Source organism: Colias philodice, chromosome 7 (assembly GCF_061535455.1).
Source record: "Colias philodice isolate Cphi_HAF_F1 chromosome 7, ilColPhil1 Martin Lab GWU primary, whole genome shotgun sequence".
NCBI classification, from domain to species: Eukaryota; Metazoa; Arthropoda; class Insecta; order Lepidoptera; family Pieridae; genus Colias; species Colias philodice.
This window is the reverse complement of record NC_143092.1, coordinates 5,397,256-5,420,860: the sequence shown is the minus strand read 5'-3', so window position 1 is coordinate 5,420,860 and position 23,605 is coordinate 5,397,256. Positions and strand designations below refer to the sequence as shown.

The window sequence follows — 23,605 nt, the reverse complement described above, 5'->3', positions numbered from 1 at the left end:
TTTATGCAAAAGTCCACTGCAGAAAAATGGCAATTTATTTAAAAAAAAAATGTCTTGACGAATTTGTTTGTTTAAAAAAAATGATTAGCTATATACTCTCTGTTCCCGCCACTTCAGCATTTACTGAAAGAGTCTTTTCGGTCATGAATGTGAAGTGGCGGGAAGAGAGAAACCGAGCTTCATTAAAAATTAATTAAAAAATGAGCTCTTGAAATATATAAATTTAGATTTGGAATGTTTGGATTCATATAATTCATTTAAAAATAATGAAAAAATTTTAGGTACTGCTAAAAGTACAAAAAAATACATTTTAAAAAATATTTATTTACTCTTTATTTACCTCCTTTAAAATCAGATATACTCTATTTCTTCAAATAAAAGTTGGCAACCCTGGCCATGCTTGATGCGCGCACGATCGTAAGTTATAAACAGACGTTCGAATTTGGTACGGACCGCACCGTGACCTTGGTGCGCTCCGGACCATATTCGATCATGTGTACAGTGGTCCGCCGGACATAATTATTATTATTGACGGTACGGTTGGTTCGATGGTTTTTTCATCCGAACTTGGTGCGGACCGTACCAAATTCGCGCGTGTGGACGGGCGATCGCACCGGACAGCGCATTAGTCATAGACTATATACTTATTACAGCTTTAGTCATAGTTCTAACGCCAAACAAAACGGACGTCGGTCGATCGTTATCAATTAACAAAAAAATTAACAATTAGAAAAAAGATTAATAATATAAATTTTAGAACTCTACAAAGATTTATGATATGACTGCATATGTCTGAATGAATCCCTGTCTTTTAAATATAATTTTTCCCATTCTTTTCTCTTCGTTTTCTTCTTTTCAATGGTTGTAACTTGTACTTGTATTTGTACCAAAAGAAGCCTTGAACTGAGGTCTACATGTAAAAAATACAACATTCTAACCACGAATTTATTACGAGAAATAGATTTTCAAGGAATTCGGTTTGACTTTTAATGAGATTACTATGATCAATGCTCGAAATATTCACAAAAAAAGGAGATTAATTTGTATTAATTTGATATTATTGAATTGTCTTATAAATCTAAGATATTTTATTTGTTCAGTTAATTTATTACATATAAAGATTATGTACCTACATATAATAATATATTGAAATATCGACTATAACTAACGACTAAAACATAAACAAAAACTTGGTAATAGATAGATGATATATATAATTTTGTTTACTATTGACAACCCTGACATTCTTTGAAAATCTATAATATCTCGTAATAACTTCGTGGCTAGAATGTGGTATTTTTGTCACATGTAGAACTCAGTTCAAGGTTTCTTTTGGTACTAAACAGAGCTTCTACTAACGCCTGCATATAATATAATAATAAAAACATATAATTTGGAAAATCCAAAAGTGCACGCCTCATAATTTTTTTTTAATAAATATTTATTAATTATTATTTTTGTTTATTTAATAACAATTAAACCACATCGAATCAGACCCTGAAAAATGAAAGGGTTCTATTCCTGAGCATACTCAAGCGTAAGAGAAAAAAAAAGACTCGATTAGTAAAGTATTTCGGTCGCTATCGTGTTAACAAGAAAAAGGATCCGCACATACAGACACACGGACGCCCAAGACAGAACTTTTTTAAACTGTTTTTTAACTAGTTTAAATAACCAAAATGACATCAAAAATATCATGAACGTTAAAAATAGTGTTTTTTCTTAATATGTGTGTGTATGTATTATCTTACAAGTGCAATGTATGATACATAAAGACATTTTAAGTTTGAAAAATCAGATGTTTTGCGCGAAGTGACAGTAGTACCCACCTCAACGCTTCGCTTATGAGGCGTGCAAAAAAATAAAAACGAAAATCAGTAAAAATTACAATACTTTCGCCTCTATCATCGACAATATCGAAAATTTCAAAAAGGGATAATTTGCGCCTTTAATCACTTCATATATTAGCAACGTAATAAATTATCTAGTCACTAGTGTATCTATTTTTTTATACGAATTTATTTAGTTTAGTTTAATCATAATTTTTAAACAAAGAATATTTTCTTTGTGCGGCAATGCCTGGACGGATAGCCGAAACCGATTGAATATTGAAACTGTAAAGGCGAAGCTGCAAATTAATTAAATGTAATTTTAAATTATCGTGCAAAGATTTTTATACATTCGCTTTAGAAAATGAAGAGCTATTAAAAGCTGTTTCTTCCAACAGCAAATATAAATGCCAAAAATAAATTTTCTCTATTTAACATTGCTGTTTTAATTATCTCCCGTAAAAAATAACTAAAACTCGTATTTTTGATGCTGTTAACCCTTAAATCAAATACTGGCAACCCTAGGTGCGGTGCGGTCGTGTGGCGAGTCGATCGCACCGCACGAGTACGGTGGTCCGGTCGCACCAGTTCGAACGTCTGTTTATAATTGTAATCAGTAGGATACATCCAGCACCGCGACCTTGAGCTGACGTACGTCGGGGATGGACCGTGAATAAGACGCTTTACAGATCAATGAAATTCTTTTCTTTCGGAAAACTAAAGAAATAAAAGAATACACATATTTTGGTGTAATATTGACATACTTACAGGGAACAAAATAATTGTACGTTTTTAATAATATTAAGAATACGTAGTTTATCATATTATGTATATTTTACTTACGAATGACCGTAATTATATTTTTATGAAATATTATAATCTGTGATATAATTTACCGTATATTTACTCTGTGATATTCGTCCGTGTCTGTGATCCGTCAAAACTCAAAAGTCAAAATTCATAACATCAAATTGCATCAAGCAAATTAAATATTTAAAATTCATTTGTAATTTGTATAACTTATCCACGAATAATCAAATAATAATCATTACGTTTTGATAGCTGTAAGATTTTGTGTTTTGAATATGGCTAAAAAAAGTATTGAAGAGCTTGATTTGTATACAATTCTTGATGTTAAGTTAACAGCTACTGAATCTGAAGTGAGTAAAATTTGTATTTAGTTTATTTCATGTGTTAATATTATTATATAGTTTTATTATTAATTCAAAAAATAATAAATAATTAGAATTCAAAATACTATTCAATATTTATTATTTCAGATCAAAAAGGCTTACCGTAAAAAAGCCCTTTTATGTCACCCAGACAAAAATCCTGACAACCCTAAAGCAGCCGAGACTTTTCATGAATTATCCCGTGCCCTAGAAATTTTAACTGATAAAGCAGCACGCGATGCATACGATAAAGTTTTAAGAGCGAAAGAAGCCGCAAAGTTGAGGCATAGAGAGTTAGATAGTAAACGGCAGAAACTCAAAGAGGACTTGGAAAGACGTGAACGAGAAGCCAATATTAGTAGTACCAAAGTTCTAACAGATGAACAGAAGCTAGCTGCTGAAATAGCAAGATTACAAAAAGAAGGCAGCAAATTGCTTCAAGAAGAACAACAAAGAGTTAAGGAAGAGATCCAGAGGACTTTAGGTCGCCTTAGTCAACCAGTATGGGATTCAAATTTAAATAGAATTAAGATAAAATGGAATGTTGATAAAAATGATGCAAATAATGGTGGATATGATGAAAATAATTTAAGAAGATTTTTAAAGAAATATGGAGAGATTGTGGCTTTAATTGTGTCACCCAAGAAAAAGGGCAGTGCTCTTGTAGAATTTGCAACTAAAGAAGCCTCTGAAATGGCAGTTGAATTTGAAAAAGGTAACAGATGAAATTTATTATTCTTAAAAAACAAGATTACTTTAAGATTTCCACAAGTTTTCTGTAATAATTGCTTTATAAATCATTTGTACTCAATGTTAAACAGTTCCCTTTGTATGAAGTATTGTATAAATCACCTTTTGTTTATTCTAGGTTTACCAGATAATCCACTCACATTAAAGTGGGTTAATGACCGACCAATATTAACAACAAAGAAAAAAGTCACAGAAGCTAGCTTAATATCAGATAGAGATTATGAATCTGTAGTTCTAACAAAAATGAGACAAGCAGCAGAACGACAAAGACTAATAGAAGAAATGATGAAAGAGGAAGAAGGAAAATAAAACAATATAATTAAATATAACATGATTTTTATTTACAAGCCAATTGGAAAGTCTTACAAGATTAATTTTCCACAACACAAATACTTATGAGAATTATTTGTGATTAAGATCTCAATTTTTAAGACTTTTCTCAAATGGCTTCCAATCATTAACAAATTCTATTACTTTCTTTCTTTGTACATCACCATATTCTCTTTGAGGGTTTCTCCATGAACTGTGATCTAAGTCTAACATGCCTGCAATTATTTCCTGAAAAAAGATAAGGTATGTAATAACACAAATAATAAAAGATAAATTAATTAGTTTAAAACTGTAAAGAAATACATACTTCACCAAATGTTTTAGGAAATAGTTGTTGGTCTTCAATGACATGAGCAAAACCTGGATCCATGCCAAAATCCACCCAAAAGTAGGGCAAGCCCTTAGGTATGCCTTTTCTAATGTTTTTGCCTTTTAGGTCAACTACTTTTTTATTCATAGACCATTCCGCCTCACATTCTAGCAAAGCTTTTTTGAAATAAATGGATGCCATGTCACCAACATCCCTTGGCAGTGGCACACAATTTATAACAAAGTGTGGGTATCTATGGAGTCTTGTAGCTGTCTCATAAAATACAACATCTTGATTTTGCAAGTTAAAAAATTGTGTTACCATTTTCCTGTAATTCTAAAAATAAAAACCAATTTTTACTTTATAAGGTACATTAAAATTAAAGAGTACAGTATTGACTATTGAATTTAAAGGTAAGTTATTCATTGATTCATGTAAAAAAATGGTTTTAAAATCATTTGCTTTTGGGGACTAATTATTATCTAAAGGATTTGTCTATTTGTATGTTGTATAATTGGTATATGTATGGGTCAATATTAAATGATAACTTTGAAATTTAACTACTGCTTTAAAAGTGTTATACAGGGTGTACCAAAAAGTAGTGATGAACGGAAGCTGAGAGGTAGAGGACCTAGAGGGCTATCCGAATCACCCCCATGTATGTTATGCGATTTTTCGTATTTTCGGAGTTATGACGTTTTTTTTAATTTTTCACCTATCGCCGAGTACGATGATATTTTCACTCATGCTGACGTCAATGATTGCGCAAGATGCTTGATTTTTTTTGTGTGCTAAGCTGAAAGATAGGCCAATTCAGTATGGTAACATTTACTATCGTTAGATCTTTGAATGGAATAAAAAAAAGAATTAAATGGCAAGAAAGATAAAATTACCCAGTATGTTCACCACTTCAAGGGCCCGTAAAAAAATAAAATCACATAAAAAAAGTTTTCCGTTTGACTTTTAAAAACTTGCTCTATCTATCAGATAGCTACCCTGAAAATTTCATTTTATTATTCAGAAGGCTTCAATCGAAAAATTTAAATCTAAATGTGGTAAGTGCAAAAATTGAATTAACATGATGATCATTAAAACCAATAAATAGGTGTTTAATTTCCAGAAATTTTTAAAATAACCCCGCTGTTGCTCAATGCAAGTGCGACATCACCGTAAAAAGTTGTCTTTTAAATGTCTGAATGCCCTTTTATCATTTTTAATGGTTTCTTCTGCTACTATGAATTTCCGGGTTATTTCGTCCAAATTGTGGCATTCTCTCAAGTAGCCGAGGTCTTTTTAGTATTCCCATTGAAACAAATCAATGGGGTTTAGGTCGAGGGACCGTAGAGGCCAGGCTTTAAGGCAGGCGTTACCGGCGCATGCGCAGTCTGCAACGACCAATCCATCTTTCAGGGTATCTTTGCCCTTTAGCCTGGCCTGCACGGTCTCCGGACACAAACCCTATTGATTTTTTTCCGTGGGTATACTACAAAGACGAGAGACTGCCACAATTTGGACGAAATAACCCGGAAATTCATAGTAGCAGAAGAAACCATTAAAAATGATAAAAGGGCATTCAGACATTTAAAAGACAACTTTTTACGGTGATGTCGCACTTGCATTGAGCAACAGCGGGGTTATTTTAAAAATTTCTGGTAAATAAACACCTATTTATTGGTTTTAATGATCATAATGTTAATTCAATTTTTGCACTTACCACATTTAGATTTAAATTTTTCGATTGAAGCCTTCTGAATAATAAAATGAAATTTTCAGGGTAGCTATCTGATAGATAGAGCAAGTTTTTAAAAGTCAAATGGAAAACTTTTTTTATGTGATTTTATTTTTTTACGGGCCCTTGAAGTGGTGAACATACTGGGTAATTTTATCTTTCTTGCCATTTAATTCTTTTTTTTATTCCATTCAAAGATCTAACGATAGTAAATGTTACCATACTGAATTGGCCTATCTTTCAGCTTAGCACACAAAAAAAAATCAAGCATCTTGCGCAATCATTGACGTCAGCATGAGTGAAAATATCATCGTACTCGGCGATAGGTGAAAAATTGAAAAAAACGTCATAACTCCGAAAATACGAAAAATCGCATAACATACATGGGGGTGATTCGGATAGCCCTCTAGGTCCTCTACCTCTCAGCTTCCGTTCATCACTACTTTTTGGTACACCCTGTATCGTAGTAGTATTAAATCTTTGTGCTTTGGAAATGTTTCCATAATGTTATTTTGAAGTAACATTTTTAATAGCTTACCATTATTTCTTCCCATATATCTTCATCCAAGGCTGTTACACAGGTGTTATGTTGAATAGTTGTTAAAATACAATGACCTTTTACCAAAGATTTTCTACCAGGGAGTGCCAAGTATACTTTGTTACCGCAACTTATTACAAGATGTTTTATCATATTCTTTGAGTCAAAACAATGTTCACAACCATCTAATGATTTTTCTAATTTCTGACTTTGTTTTATGGCTTGTGCTTTTTCCCGTTCACTGTCTCTGGCAGCATTTCTATTCTTAGAAATTTCATCCACAAATATATCCTCCAGATCGTCATTGGGATTTTTACTTTTACTTGCAATTTGGGCTAGTTCAGCATCAGCATCATAATTTGAACCATACTTTTCTTGTTGGAACTAAAAATATTTTATAGAATTAAATAAAAACATTAAAAAAATCAAAGTAATTGAAAACAGCAAACAATCAAATAAGTCTAAGTATAATTTAAAAGCTTACCATATCTGCAAGGTTGTAGTTATCATCATTGCCAAAGTATTTAACTCTGCCAGTAGGATCATGTGTTTCTGCCTTCCGTTTACTACTTCTACTTTTTGCATCACCATCATGAGAATTTTTCATTAAAGGACGACTATTACCACTACTACTTGTAGACATTAACAAAATACCATCTTCATCATTTGCTGCATCTGGATTATTCTTTCTGTATTCCCTTGCAGCCTCTAATTTAGCCTTTAACTTTGTTACTAGGGCATTATCACCCATTATTTCTGCTTTAACAATTTTTGCAGCCAATTTATTCATCTTTTCATCACTTAGATATGCATCATCAGGTTTGTCTTTGACTGATAAATTTTGAGGTTCAGACACCTTATCTTTTTCAGCTGGTTTATATTTTGGCTCTGATATAATATCTAACGATTTGTTATCGTCATCATTATCCTTTCGCCATTTGTATGATTTTCTGTAATTATTTCCTTGTTCTTCTCTTTTGCTAGTACTTTCAGAATGACTTGATCTATCATGAGAATTTGAAAACTTTCTTGAATAATAATCATCGTCGTTTGAAGGTTTCATAAATGGTTTAGATTTCCGATATTGTTCAGCAGTTTGTGGTAATCCTGTCCCCCCATCTTTCCAATATGGGTTAAGTTCCCTACTACTTGTTGAAGGATTATATGAATCGATGTGTTTCTTAGTATCCTCTCGTTTAGGTCTAATATCATCTTTTGTGTATGTTTTGATCATTCCACTCATTGACATCCATTCATCACGGTCTGCGTCTTTATTGGAAGTTTTTTCTACCCATTCTTCCGAACCTGATGTGCTCGAAGAGTCTGAATCCTGAAATTAATATTATGAAATGGATATAACCGAAACATTATAATATGAAAAATTTTACTACAAATGAATGTTTATTACTGTATAGCGCCTTTTGCTTTTTTTGGGAACTTTGCTATCTTTGTTTTTCTTGTGATTTTTGTGTCGCTTTTCCTTCATTGTTAAAATAACTTTTATATTAAATATACAATAGCACTACCACTGCTTTATTTAAATGAGTTTATAGAACGTGTTCGCTAAGTTTTTGATGGTTTTTTGTAGTTTCGTGGTAGTTTCAAGTTTGTTGACACTTGACAATAATTTTATTGACAAATTTGAAATTTCATTCACTCATCACTGCGAGCATCACTGTAATGTCAATATGTCATATTGTAGGACAGATTAAATATTAAAAAAATATTCATAATCAAATTCATGTCCAAACTATTCATATAAGTTTATACGTATGTACATAATACACTTTAAAATATATACTTTCTAACACTGTGTTTATAACTAGGTACTATATATATTACTTGCTCTGTGTTTATAATACAGTGGTGAGTGGAAGCGAATTATATAGACATTCGTATTCGCTATTCGTCGCGTGACTCGACGATGGACATAGATAGGTAATGGATATACCACGTATGTACATTTACGGATAGACATATACTTTTACATATATTTGTCCATGCTTTTATGGACGATCATGGACGATACATTCCCACTGTTTACTGATTCATCCAGAGTGAGGTTTGAGCGCGTTCTAAATTGAAAAAAAATGCAAACCCCCAGTGCCATTACTGGGGTTCGCTTCAGTTTGAACCAAGTTTGAACGAAGTATAATAAATCGTAGTATCGTATCACAGATTATACGTTCCATACTCATTCAATCACTCTGATTCACTCAGTAAAAACTAAAACTGTCATTCCATCACTAGTGCACCGTGCAACGACCGTGCAAAACGTGCAAAACCTTAAAACAGAGTATATTGCGGTTGTGGAATGTGGAGTATAGAATATTATATATTCTGTGGTGCAAAACGATCCAACTGACGGAACTTCTGTGATCTGTCATAAATCATTAATTAAGTATTAATTTTGAAAAAACTATTAAATGTTCATTGTAATTTCGACGAATATGTATTATGTAATTATTATTATCAAGTGATTGTGTTTTTACGCGTTCAATGTATGTTTTCAATGTCTCAACTTTCACTCATCTTTCACTATAGTTTTGTGAATCGTGTGAATCGAATGCTATGTTGAATGTTGACTGTCAATTTAAACGCATACCTACCTACTATTCAATTTTAAGTACCGAGTAGTGAGTAGGGCATGGCTACGACGAATTACATGGAAGTGAAATTAGATTAACATTATCCCCTATTACTAGAAGAGATTTCATTTAAAATTGGTATGTATTTACGTTAACTGAAAAGCTAGCTTAATATTATTTCTTGAAATTGCAGTCTCTAATTATCGTAACGTAACGAAAATTGATTGTTGTCGACATTTCGCTTTCTTTTTTATACTGTATTGACTTTGTTTAGTGTTTTTGTGTGATTAATTGTATTTATATATCGTTAATTGAGTTTGAAGAAAATTTAACAAAAAATTGTGTTGCAGTGAATTTAATACATTAAAATGTTTTCGAAGAAAAAGAAGAAGCCTTTGATTTCACCTCCCAGTAACTTCGAGCATAGAGTTCATACTGGGTTTGATAGAAGAGAGGGCAAATTTGTTGGCCTTCCATTACAATGGGCCTCACTAGTTGGAAACAATCAGGTATGTTTAAAATAAATACTAAATTACGATATTTGTTTACCAAATCCATATTTGACACTTTTGTTATTCAAATGCAAGTACACAAATTACATTATGAGTTTTTTTTTTAAATTTAAATATATTTTACAGATATTGAAGTCTACCAATAGGCCACTACCCTTAGTGGATCCATCCGAAATAACACCTACTGAGATATTAGATTTAAAGACTGTAGTGAGGGGTGATCACAGAACAAGTTCAGTAGCAGCAATATCACGTCCCACATCTACCAATCCTACGTCTCAGCCAATACAGAATGGTGTTGTTTTACCAAAAACGTCAAATGTTGCCAGATCAAACTCTTTAAGGAGTTCTAGCCCACCAAGAATAAGACGTGACTTACGTAGTCAGGCTAACATCCCGCCAGTTGTACCTGAAGAATCCCCGCCAAATGTACCTGCCCCTGCTCAATATCCAAGCTTACGCCGTGAACAGAGCAACTACACTCTTAATCAACCAATAAGAGAATCCCCAGTTGAATGGTCACAGCACGCTCATGAAGCAACAATAAGATCAACAAATGATGTGAATGACAATCAGCAATCAAATATGACATATCAGAACATACAAAATGCGAATATACCTTATCAACATAATCATCCACCTCCACAGCCTGTGATGCATCAACAACCACTTGGTATGAATGGAAATAATATGAATTTAGGTATGTATAATTTAATTATTAAAGAACTCTTGTGCTTGTATTTGTATAATTTAAGGAATTTTAAATTGATGAGGCCTATAAAATGATCAGGAGGATTATAAAATTGCAATAATGATAGTAACTTAAACAATAATCCATCGTAACTTGACAAATAAGGTCAAGATTTGTTGTTGCGCATGTGCCTTGAATAATAAGCTACAATAATATGTAAATTTTAGGTGATTCATACCCTAGTGGTGTTCGACACCCAGGGCCTCCGCCCCCCGCCACGCAGTTGCCCCTCGCCGCCTCTAAACATGAGTTACGGTTGACCCATGAACAGGTAATACATACTATACCAATACAATTATACAAATGATATTAGTCAATTTATTTATTGATGCTTTACTTTGCGATGGAGTAGATAATTTTTTAATTAGAGCAGGATATTCATATTTTTTTGTCTCACTAAAAATATATCTAATGAATCCTACAATCATTTACAAAATGTATAGTATCAGTGTCTTCTTTTTATGTTGATAATACTAGGAAGATAATATTATCAATAATAAATTCAAAAGTTGTTTTTTTTTATAAAAAGATGTGTCAGTATTGTTTAAAATAGATAAGAATGGATAAATTATAATTAGCTGATTCTATTTTATCGTGTACATTTTAGTGTGAATGCATGTTTTTATCACGAATATGTAATGCAGCTTGTATTTACAGTAGCCTTTTAAAAAGTCATTAAACCAATTACCAGGCAATGTAGCATGACTTCTTAGAATTATGCTATTATTTAACATGTTTATCACATACTATGTAATCATGCAAGACTGCCAGTTTTTATCAGTGAAATTTTAATAAATTAATTTGATTTATTACCTAGGTTTTGGGCTTTGGCAAATATTGCAACACATGACATTTTCATCTATTTTAAACGATGATCGAAGACATCAATTAATGTAAATTTTATGTACCTTAAATTATGTCTTAAATAATTGAACTAAGTTATATTAAATTTTTAATCACAATGTTCTGCATCAATTAAGCTAACATTTTCACGAAATATATATTTCTTGCTATCGTTTTTGTTCTCTTTTTTCATTTGTTTAACACTAATGCACTTCAGTAATGTTGCAAATATTGCATTTACATCAAACAAGTGAATGCTCAACAAACCCCACTATGTAAAATTATTTTAGTGTAAACAGGCATAGAGTATTCTTTTGTTGTTTGAAAAGATTCTATGGAATGTTCTTATAAACTGAATATCAGTTTACGTTTACACTCAAACACACGTCTCATTGGCATTTTGTATTTAATTATAAACAATTATCATTAAATTTTAGTTCCGCGCCGCATTACGCCTGGTAGTAAGCGAGGGTGATCCCAGAGAAACGTTGACGGGATTCAGTAAGATCGGCAAAGGTAGTACGGGCGTGGTGTGCGTGGCTACGGACACGAGGACGCGACGCCGCGTTGCCGTCAAAATGATGAACTTGCTTAACCAGCAGAGACGGGAGCTGTTGTTTAATGAAGTGGTGAGTTGAATTTTTGAAGTGAAAACTTCTTTAGCGGCGTTGGGTATAAAATCTTAAACTCGCGTCAGGACACGTGACCTGATCGAAAAAGCGTAAGACGGATAGATATCAAACATGCTCAACGTAAATAATCAAGTTTTCACTTCTGCCGGCACTCCCGGAGTGCAACCCGTCTTTTTAACGTGATAACGTTTTTAAAATCGTTTTAGTCGGGTGACATGTTCAGAAACTTGTGTCACACCAAAACCTCACGAGCGCGATCGCAGGTATATCGAGAGAGAGACGGACCGATCTCCCGTCTCATCTCGAGCGCTGCCACCAATAAGGTTAACGATCGAGATGTTAACGTGATAACGTTATCACGTTAACATCTCGATCGTTAACCTACTTTACAAACATCCAATTTTTTAATGAGTAATTGTTATAGTAGATGTGAAGTTGGAAGAGTAGATGCTTGTGTTAAAATGTAAAGTATGGAGTTGGTATAATATTTCTTAAATTACACAATGAAAGGGGCGATGACTATGTTTCTAAATAAATTTATGAAAAATACGATTTTTTGTTAATTTTTCAATATAAATTTCTAATAACCCAAAACTATATTCAGTCATTACTTATAATAATCGTTTTAACTAATACAATAATTGTTCTAACAGGTGATAATGCGTGACTACCCTCACCCAAATATAGTGGAGATGTATGCTTCATACTTAGTGGGCAATGAATTATGGGTTGTGATGGAATACATGGCAGGCGCCTCTCTCACCCAAATAGTCACTAGAGCGAGAATGGACCCAGAACAAATTGCTACTGTTTGTAAACAGTGCTTGAAGGTATGCTTTATTTTTATATTAAGTACTAGCGATCCGCCCCGGCTTCGCCCGTGGTACATATTTCGCAATAAAAGGTAGCCTATGTTCTTTCACAGGGTCTAAAGATTATCAGTGCCGAATTTCATCAAAATCGGTCCAGTAGTTTATGCGTGAAAACCATACATACATACATTCAAACCTTTCCTCTTTATAATATTAGTATAGATTATTATCAATGAAGAAACTGTTTTATAATTTTTTGTATCTTTTTTCATTCAAGAGGTTGTGGTAGTAGTGGTAATCAAATATTGTCTATATTGAATTGTGTGGTTATAAAAACTTATATACTTATTAATTACTTTCGATAATATTAGATGTAAAAATTTAAATAGTGTGCCAAATTATTCATAGCATTTATTCCTAAATATTTTAAAATATACAATTGATTTATAAAAGCTTTTAATTGATCATAATTGACTGAAACAAAACTTTATATTCAAATCTAACTTTGTCAACAGGCTTTAGCATTCTTACATGGGCAAGGTGTAATCCATCGGGATATAAAATCGGACTCTATTCTTATGACTGCTGATGGACGCGTCAAATTATCTGACTTTGGTTTTTGTGCTCAAGTATCACAGGTAAGAATTTAAGATGTATAATATATTATGTAATAAGTGAAAAAAATATGTGTATATTTTTTTGGTGGTCACAAATATGTTTTAATGCCTAAAAAATGCTGCATAATACTTACCTCTTTATTATTGAAATAAACGATACAATTAAATCCCTACAATCCTTTAATCACTATTTTTGATGTTGATTCAGTAGATTACTTATACTGCCCTTTTTTATTAAATTTAAATTTACTTTTTCTTTTTTGTCCAAAAGTCAAATCCAATGTTATTTTTTATTAATTGCTTCCTCATCAAAAATAAGTACATACTAGCAACAAAAGTTAATTAATAGTTAATTCTTTGTGTCATTAAGTTAATCAATACTAATTGATTGTACACAGGAACTGCCAAAGCGCAAATCTCTCGTCGGCACGCCATATTGGATGTCGCCGGAAGTTGTGTCGCGTCTGCCGTACGGACCGGAAGTAGATGTATGGTCGCTCGGTATCATGGTCATCGAGATGATCGACGGGGAACCGCCATTCTTCAATGAACCACCATTGCAGGTGAGTATTATGGACTTGTACACATATGTCAAATAAACTATCGTATTTTCATGAAATTTTGTATTTGCATAACATAATAATTTTGTTACTAAATTTTACACTTATTCGTATGTGCGTGCGTGGAAAGCATCATCTTTCAATTTGAAGTTTGAGGTTCCACTTCAACTACCGTGATGATCCATTTGAAGAATATACATGCATATTTTATTTCATCCTACTATCCTACTAATATTATAAATGCGAAAGTATGTGAGGATGGATGTGTATGTTTGTTACTCCTTCACGCAAACACTACTGAACCGATTACAATGAAATTTAGCACACATATAGAGGGTAACTAGGATTAAACTCAAACTCAAACTCAAACTCAAACATTTATTTATTCAATTAGACTTCTTCCAGAAGCACTTTTGAATCGTCATTACATTCTTTAAATTTACCACCGATTCGGAAAGCAGTATCTATGGAGAAGAACCGGCAAGAAACTCCATAGTTGCTCTTTTAAAGTCATGTCCATATACAATATAATTTTACATTACATGTTACTTACATCTAACTACATAATATTATATATTATCATAATATGCCAAAGAACTGTCCTGTTATTCTTACGCGACAACCCTCCATGGATTTTCATCTTCCATATATTCCTTAATGCTGTAGTAGGCTCTCTGAACTAATACATTTTTTAAATAAGTTTTAAATTTAACACTACTAAACTCTTTAATACTATGAGGAATTCTATTGTAAAAACGTATACCTTGGCCCATAAATGAATTTTTAACTTTAGCTAACCTATAAAATGGCATTTCAATTTTATTTCTATTCCTTGTGCCATAACAGTGTCTATCTCCTACTTTTGTGTGTAAGTCCGCGTTTTTGTGTACATGTAAAACATTATTAAATATATACTGTGATGGTACAGTGAGGATACCAATATTCTTAAAGAGATCTCTTAGTGAGTCCCGAGCACGTAAATTATATATAGAGCGTATGGCTCTTTTCTGTAATATAAATATAGTTTCTATATCTGCAGCCCTGCCCCATAGTAGAATTCCATAGGACATAATGCTATGAAAGTAACTAAAATAAACCAATCTAGCCGTATCTTCATCGGTGAGATGCCTTATTCTTCGAACTGCATATGCAGCTGAGCTGAGCTTAGCAGCGGTGGTGGCAACGCCAAAATTAAAGGATAGGTTTTATCCCGGAAATTCCATGGCAACGGGAACTATGCGGGTTTTTTTTGAGAACGCGGGCGAAGCCGCGGGTGGAAAGCTAGTCACTAATAAATCCATACTAATATAACTGCGAAAGTAACTCTGTCTGTCTGTCTGTTACTCAATCACGCCTAAACTACTGAACCAATTTGCATGAAATTTGGTATGGAGATATTTTGATACTCGAGAAAAGACATAGGCTACCCTTTATTGCAAAATATGTACCACGGGGCGGACCTCTAGTATGTTATGTATGCGTGCAGGCGATGCGGCGCATCCGCGACATGCCGCCCCCCAGACCGCGCGGTCTGGCGCGCTGCCCGGGCGACGTGGGCGCGTTCCTGGAGTGCGCGCTGGTGCGCGACCCGGCGCAGCGGCACTCGGCGGCGCGCCTGCTGCACCACCCGTTCCTGCGCCGCGCCGGCCCGCCCGCGCTGCTCGTGCCGCTGCAGCCGCCGCCGCCCTCGTGACCGCACCACTATGTACCGTAAAAAAAAATTGGTTGTCTGTAAAGTCGGTATACTGACGATAGTTGAACGTCCGATTGTGCTTCTTTGTCGCTTGTTCCGCGCTCTCGCTTGCACTTCAAGCCTTACATGGAACGCCTCAGAGCGAGGTAACGCCGCATGAGTCATGTTTTTTCGTGCGTGCAACCAGATCTATCGAATCATAAGACGTTGTCACGTCAACACGTCACAGATAAAATTTAACCATAGCAGCTTATGTGGCCTGCCGAAAATTTCAGATGGGACTTAAAAAACCTAGTTGAGTTGCCCGGTTGTCTGCATCACATCGGTATCCAGTCATTAAGCCCAAAAATAAAATGCAAATATTGACAAACATATTTTAGGGACAAAATGTCTTCATTTTTAAATAAATTTGCTTATTTTTAAAGAGCGAGCAACGCATTAATCGTAAAACTATCGATTCAGCAAATTTATAAAGGTTTTTTTATTTACAGGATCACAAGACATACAAGTTACGAAGTTGAACGCTCTCCGAGTGAACCAATGACGAAATCAGCTTTTGCTGACAACAATTATCATGACATTGTTTCCACCTTTCCTTAACAGCATTTAAAATAATATACACGTTTTATGATGACAGCTTTATTGGCGACTAATATTTTTAAGTGTCATCACTATGTTTCAGAAATCCAGTGAATCATTCCACTATAATAGTAATTATTAATATACTAAGTATTAACGACTCATTCCTTATGTTATGCATGCGTGTAGTATATAAATCAACTCTTCTATTTTTCTGCAAAGTTATTTATATTGTTGACGATATTATTGTTTTGCCATAGATTGTTGGTTATAATATACAATTTTCCTAGGTTATAACGATGCCTTAAATGTTAGTTAAGATTTTTTCGCCCCGTCCATTGGCATTTTAATATTTCATTAGTTATATTATTGAAACAAGTAATTATTATTAAAAAAACAAAATACCCGACTGCACACTAAAAAAAGAGTAAAAATTTAGAAAAAATATTATTATGTCTTTATCCCGTGGGACTTTTAGGATAAAATGTATCCTATGACACTCCCGTAATCAAGACAAATCTAACGATACCTCATACATCAAAACCCATCAAGCCGTTTAGGCTACAGGTGGTCACAAAGGAAAAGACATACATACATACTTACATACACTCGAAAAACATTACCCTCCTTCTTTGGCAGTCGGGTAAAAAAATCACGTTGAGGCCTTTGTTATTGTATAATTAGTAATATATTTGGTATAAAATTTATTTCTTACAAGTGGGTAAAGTGATTAGACATTAGTGCCAGGTTCAGTGCCTCAATTTAAAATTAATCAGTATTATTAAATCAATATAATGACTATTGTAATTTTTATATGTATTTTGTATTGGTAGCTCATAAAATGTTTATGCGAATAAATTATAATTGGTCGAATATTTGATTTTTGGATTGAATATATTTTTATAGGTGTGGCCTAATTTGTTATGGACAAATTGATATAATATTTCGATAATCAATTTTAAGAATAATGTTTGTGTCACTAATTTCTTTAACTATTTTTCTTCACATTCCAATAATAATCATGTTAATTTATTTACTAATGAACTGTGTTACAAAGATTTTGCATGTGAAGTGTTTACTTAAATTGTTGGACAATGCTAGCATATTAGAATAAATTTAGACTGAACATTTTATCTTGTAGCAGCTAGTTTACTTAATTATTCAGTACTTACGAAAGGCATATTCATGTTTGTTCCGCCTTCCCTAAAATAGAATTTTGCTATTGACTATTTTCGATGTTGTGTAATTTAGACAGATTATAAATTGTGTACTCAATATTTTTGAGTACCGTAGTATCAAAGGACGTTTTGTCAATTACTAAATAAGTGCAATCGTCACTTTTGTTTAAACGGCTATAAGCCTCACATAAGATTATTGCCAGTGCCTGCACATATTGTAGATGTTTGCTGCCTTATAGATTAAGTGCCTTAACGGTTTGCATTGTTTGATTTTGCACATCGCACTCGACTGTTTCATCACAAACTTTCACTCATCCTCGAGAAGCAATAGAAGTATAGATGTGTAATTTATTGTGACTCAATTTTTAAGGTATATGCCAAATATATTGTAATATTGTCACGTTGTTAAGAACTGTTATGATATATAGATTTTTGAAAGAAAACTAGTGTTTTATTTTGTAACTTACCTGATATTAGAAAACTATACGAGGTGTAAGATTTTGAGGTGAGTATGTCACTCAAGGTGAGAATTTTGACATTTCATATGAGATTTTTAAGAATTTGTAGAAAACACCAGTCCTCCTCGAAGTCCAATAACTATCGGCACATATCGATGAATCATACCAGAGCTTTGATATAATGAAAATAACTTGAGTGTAATGAGACCAAATACCACGGTAAAAAGAAATAAAGTATAGAAGATAGTAATTAAATTTCAGGAAACAATATGAAGGGTAAAATGAAAGCTCCATTGATATTAATCATTTATTACTTCAATACAATTACAAAGATGGATACAATTAAAATCTATTTGTAGAATTCATATTCACTCTCGTCCTTTTTGATGTTGTTCTTGTAGCCTTTCTCGAAATCTTTGGGCAGGACAATGTATCTGTAACAAAATAGTAGACATTAATAATACATTCTTACAAGCCTTTATACGTTACTAGCTGGGGATGGCGGCATCAATCGCTTAAATAGTCGTTTGTCTGGTTTATAGATAAAACTCTTGTAGATGTACTTACGTACGTATGAACTTCTAGACACACAGACAGATATTTTTGACGGTATTGATTGTATTTTAAAACAATCACTTCTTACACGTTAATTTTAGAATAATTAGTTGCCATAGTTTTTAACATTCAACGCTGCAAAGCGAAGTACTTCGAACCATAATTCAATATAAAATAAAAAAAAAAATATATGCGTGTACTAGAGTACACACGTAAGAAGTGAAACTTCTTTATGGACTTATAAATGTCACGAGTGTGGCGTAACGCAAAAATGTCACGCGTACGGCGTAACGCAAAAATGTCACGCGTACGGCGTAACGCAAAAATGTTACACTAAATTTTTGTCCAACCCCGATAAAGAAGTTTCACTTCAAAAAGAGTGTGTGTACTTATGTACACGCGTTAGAAGTTATACTTCTTTGGCGTATGGAAAAAAATACTAGAATATACAACTTGAACATAGTTATCAATTTTCATACCACCTACAACTAACTTCATACTGTTAAATTTAGGTGTCGGTGTGCGCGCGCATCGTAAAAATTCACTCATCATTTTTCTCCCTCGCGCCGAAAGAAGTATAACTTCAAAATTGTACACTCACCGGTTCTCCCTAACCGCGTGCATGCCGGCCTCCTGGCAGATCGCGTTGATGTCTGCGCCGGACACGCGGTCGGGCCGCGCCACAAACTCCTCCAAGTCGACCTCCTCAGAGAGATTCATCTTCGCCGTGATTGTCGAGAAGATCAGACGTTTTTGGCGTCTGCAATTTTTTATGTTATTATAAATTAATTTCGTTTCATTTGTACGGCAGAAATTTTAATAAAATATTAATTATATTATATACTAGCGGTCCGCCCCGGCTTCGCCCGTGGTACATATTTACGTTTTCTCTACATAAAAACCATCCTCGTACTTCAAGGAATATAATAAGAAAAGAATTATCGAAATCGGTTCAGCCGTTCTCGAGTTATGCGCTTACCAACACATTTTGCGATTCATTTTTATATATAAGATATATATATAAATTTATAATATTATAAAGCATTTGAATGCCATAAAACCAAAAATATAAATTCAACATTTAATAAAATTTATTTATTTCTCACAAATCCTTATAATTTTTGGAAGTCTCTCGTCTCCAACCGTAGTTGGAGATTCGACAAAATACAATTCAGAATAGTTATTATAGTTTACTAGTTGCCAAATGTATGATATATGTATGATAAACGCAACATTACAGTTACAGTCTATATTACCTGTCTGGCAGTGGGAATTCAATTTTTCTGTCAAGACGTCCAGGCCTCAACAGAGCGGGGTCTAATGTGTCAGCACGATTTGTGGCCATGATTACCTATAATAGAATTTAGTAAATATTTATTAGTATACAAGAAAGAAAATTGTTATTTAATCATTTAATTGAGAACATAAGCATTTTAATTTTAATGAAGGAATTTCATTCACTATTAATAGTAGGTAAACATTCAAATTATTAATTTTACATGTAATATGATACTAACTTTAACATTAGTTGTCTGGTCGAAACCATCCATTTGATTCAGAAGTTCCAACAAAATTCTTTGTACCTCCCTATCAGCACCAGTCTGAGCATCAAATCTAAAATAAACAAAAAGTAATTAAAACAATACAAATCTACAGAGATAACATTTAATGATACTATTAGAATAAAAGTTTTTCATACATTATTCATCAATTTATAACAGTTAGTTTTGTTTTGTATTTTACATTTTGAAATATAATCTTGATAGGAATATAGACTTAGTATAGAACTACAGCAACAACCAACCTCATGAATTTCAGGAATGAAAAAGCCTTAAAAATATGTATCTACATATTAACCTATTGACCACCGAGCGGCCAGATCCGACCGATGGGTTAATTAATTGAAAATAATTGTTACCTCTTAGTAGCGATAGCGTCAATTTCATCGATAAATATGATAGCGGGGCTGTTCTCCTTGGCTAGACGGAACACATCGCGCACCATACGAGGCCCTTCGCCGAGGTACTTCTGTACGAACTCCGAACCCACGACGCGGATGAATGCAGCTATAAGAACATACAGTTATTTCATTTAATCGATTCTAATTTATTACAAATACCATTCATTATTTTGATAAGATGAGAGTACTTTACTTACTGCTTAATTTATGTCAATTTCCTTGTTATTATTGCTTTGCATATTAAAAATTCCTAAACTTTGAAATTGTGTTTTATTGAACAAAACAGAAAGCAAATTACTGGAAAATTTAATGTGATATTTCATGATTGATTGATGAGAAGTATGCGTGTTCAGTTTTTTTTTGTAAGAATACTAAACAAAGGTTTAGAGAAGTTTTGAGATTGATTAGAAAACAATATTATAATAGCAGCTAACCTGTGGTATGATGTGCAACAGCCTTGGCCAGCATATCATACTTACTGCTTAATTTTTGTCAATTTCCTTGTTATTATTGCTTTGCACATTGAAAATTCCTAAACTTTGAAATAGTGTTTTATTGGACATAACATGAAAAGATTTAATGTGATATTTCATGATTGATTGATGAGAAGTATGTGTGTTCAGTTTTTTTTATTGTTAGAATACTAAACAAAAGTACTTAATAGGTTTTGAGAAGTTTTGAGATTGATAAGAAAACAATACTAGCCACTAACCTGTGGTATGATGTGCAACAGCCTTGGCGAGCATAGTTTTGCCGCACCCTGGAGGTCCGTACATTAGCACACCCCTTGGAGGCTCAATACCAATCTGACGGTATAACTCTACATGAGTGAGCGGCAGTTCAACTGCTTCTCGTATTTCCTGCTTCTGTGTGTCCATACCACCAATATCAGAGTATTGGACATCAGGTTTCTCGTCTGAAAACAGATTTGATAGTTTTATTGTGTTTATTAGTAATTAATCTTAACCTATTGAGCCCCGAACAGCCAGATCCGGCCCCAACACAATAGATTCTCTATTGTGTCTGTGATTCCGGGGCCTAATGGATTAATAAAATTTGGTTTTGCTTAAAACAATCCACATTATAATAATATGTATTGGATGGCTATGCAAAAATTCTAAAATTAAGTACATATTTATTATGAGAATTTCAGCAAGATAGTCCAACAAAGATAAAGTGAAGATGTATATGTAAATTATCATGGATCAGATAATTTTAGCAGCAAGATAAAATTTATCATTTATGTGCTAGTGTTCAATTACCTGCTTGCAACATAGAAATAGAGCTATCTGCTTCCGGAGGTAACACATCTACAAGTGCATTTGAATGCTTGTGTAAAGCAACAGACGCTGAAGGCTTCAACAGCTCTCTGTCGATCGTGGAGAGAATGCGCACATAGTAGTTTGATCCTGTGGTGCTGCCAACTGGAAATAAATTGTGTTTTAATTGCAGTAATAGTATAAAGTTCGTATCATAATTGTATACCACATAATAATTTTGTGCATTTGGATTATTAATAGAATTGATTTTTTTTACAACTTCTGCATGACATATTGTTTTGTGTCCATTGATTTGTTTGTCCAGAAGCATGATTCACATGACATAATAACATTTTAAAATCTAAACTTATTTTATAGCAGCTTTGTCTTAATAAGCAGATGGATAAACAATATTTAGGCACAAAGCTTTCAGTAAAAATAGAATTAACATTACCTATTCCAGTATTTTGATCAACAGCTTCAAGAAATTGACCAATAACCAATGGTACAGACTGTATTCTTTTCACTTCTTCCTGAGCATGAAGATATTCCTTTTTAAGATTTCTTTGTTCATCTTTAATGTATTCTTCTTGGACTTCCAGAAATTCTAACATACGCTGTAGTTTCTATTGGAATATAAAAAGAAAATGTTAGAAAACATTGCCATTATTTGGCGAATAAGGTATATGTTTAATTAAACTTACTTATACATATTCATAAGCATTAAGCATATATTGTATTGTATTGTATTATATTAGTTCAATAAAATACCTTATATTTAGTGTATAAATCTTCAGATTCCAGTTCTTCAAACGATTGCGGTCCAGCAAAAGCGAGCCCCTTTGTATCGGTAACTTGGTCATCCTATAATAATTGAATATAATATTAAATAAGCAGAATATGAAGAAAAACTAAATTATACTTATAAATTATATAGATATTACTTTTTCTGGTAATATAATTCCAATTTCTTCCATTTTAATAACTATCACAACACTAGAAATAACAAAATTACAATGCAATCGACGAGTGGATGAAACAAGATTTTGACCTGTCAAAATAATACTCCGTCATGCTGTCATTGTATTTAATACCACAGATAAATAATAAAAACCATAGATAAAAATTGCTTAGTATTTAATTTTATCGTCAAAAACAAGAATAATATTTTTACACGTTTTTTACCACATTATTTAGATTTAAAAAACACACAAATCTTAAGTGCCTGTGGTACACTGTCGAAGATTCGTCGTACCAACACAGAAACCATCGTGGGCTAATATTATCTTAAGGCTAATATGCATGACACTTTGCTGCAAATTATCTCATGATCAAATGCATACTTTACGATTCTTTAAAGCACATATACAAACATTTATTTTAAGGCCCATTAGGCCTATAATTTACACTGATCTTCGCCGCAAGTTTAAGCATCTTTTTAATTTTGCTGCCCTAACAATTCGATTAGGTTCAATATAGTCATCGTTACATATTATTATATATTATATAGTAATTTACATTTATTATTTATATATAAAAGTAGGAATATAATCTGCCCTATAGGTATTACACACAGAACAGATATTAGATATCGCCAATCTATACGAATTGAGATTAAGAAACAACGATTTGTTTTATGCGGTTTTATATAATATTATGAGATATTATATGAACGTATACTAACAATAATAAATTTATCGGCTTAATAAGATTAAATAAGAAGCATTATAGTTTAAATTCCAAGAAGATAAGCACAACTTTGTACTAAATAATGATTTCAAACTTATAAGGGCCCTATTTACGACAATCTTAATTTTAAACAGATTAAACGTTCATAATATTATGTTTCAAACTTTGCAAGGTAGGCGCAGATAGAAAATAAGCGCTAGAAATTTAAGTAGGTAAGCACATTAGTAGTTCAAAAACGAAAAAAATAAAGTAGGATATTAA

General features: G+C 32.9%; 4 protein-coding genes across 5 annotated transcripts; 2 read left to right on the top strand and 2 right to left on the bottom strand.

The window, feature by feature from the left end:
* The first annotated feature begins 2,750 nt into the window (after positions 1-2,750).
* Positions 2,751-4,080, top strand: LOC149487061 (dnaJ homolog subfamily C member 17). The gene is made up of 3 exons (XM_089697272.1): positions 2,751-2,989; positions 3,110-3,716; positions 3,870-4,080. Exons 1-3 carry the CDS (start codon positions 2,915-2,917, stop codon positions 4,058-4,060), a joined length of 873 nt encoding a protein of 290 aa, XP_089553398.1. The 5' UTR covers positions 2,751-2,914; the 3' UTR covers positions 4,061-4,080.
* LOC149487060 (pre-mRNA splicing factor CG9213) lies at positions 4,075-8,345 on the bottom strand. The gene is made up of 5 exons (XM_089697271.1): positions 8,067-8,345; positions 7,143-7,988; positions 6,659-7,042; positions 4,389-4,727; positions 4,075-4,309 (listed from the first exon to the last, which is right to left on the bottom strand). Exons 1-5 carry the CDS (start codon positions 8,142-8,144, stop codon positions 4,172-4,174), a joined length of 1,785 nt encoding a protein of 594 aa, XP_089553397.1. The 5' UTR covers positions 8,145-8,345; the 3' UTR covers positions 4,075-4,171.
* Positions 8,346-9,008: 663 nt separating this feature from the next.
* mbt (serine/threonine-protein kinase PAK mbt) lies at positions 9,009-16,894 on the top strand. Of its 2 annotated transcripts, none has more exons than XM_089697270.1 (10): positions 9,009-9,163; positions 9,597-9,755; positions 9,885-10,458; positions 10,677-10,780; positions 11,790-11,981; positions 12,638-12,814; positions 13,312-13,434; positions 13,812-13,976; positions 15,460-15,678; positions 16,158-16,894. In XM_089697270.1, the coding sequence occupies exons 2-9, from the start codon at positions 9,615-9,617 to the stop codon at positions 15,664-15,666; spliced, it is 1,683 nt and encodes a 560-aa protein (XP_089553396.1). In that variant the 5' UTR covers positions 9,009-9,163; positions 9,597-9,614; the 3' UTR covers positions 15,667-15,678; positions 16,158-16,894. The 2 variants fall into 2 exon arrangements, with proteins under 2 accessions (XP_089553396.1, XP_089553395.1); XM_089697269.1 differs by lacking the exon at positions 9,009-9,163 and adding an exon at positions 9,170-9,384.
* Positions 16,895-18,174: 1,280 nt separating this feature from the next.
* Rpt3 (26S proteasome regulatory subunit Rpt3) lies at positions 18,175-22,749 on the bottom strand. Its single transcript, XM_089697268.1, has 10 exons — positions 22,600-22,749; positions 22,427-22,519; positions 22,110-22,281; positions 21,659-21,820; positions 21,109-21,312; positions 20,355-20,502; positions 19,954-20,050; positions 19,693-19,787; positions 19,038-19,196; positions 18,175-18,315 (listed from the first exon to the last, which is right to left on the bottom strand). The coding sequence occupies exons 1-10, from the start codon at positions 22,630-22,632 to the stop codon at positions 18,231-18,233; spliced, it is 1,248 nt and encodes a 415-aa protein (XP_089553394.1). The 5' UTR covers positions 22,633-22,749; the 3' UTR covers positions 18,175-18,230.
* Between the last annotated feature and the right edge of the window lie 856 nt (positions 22,750-23,605).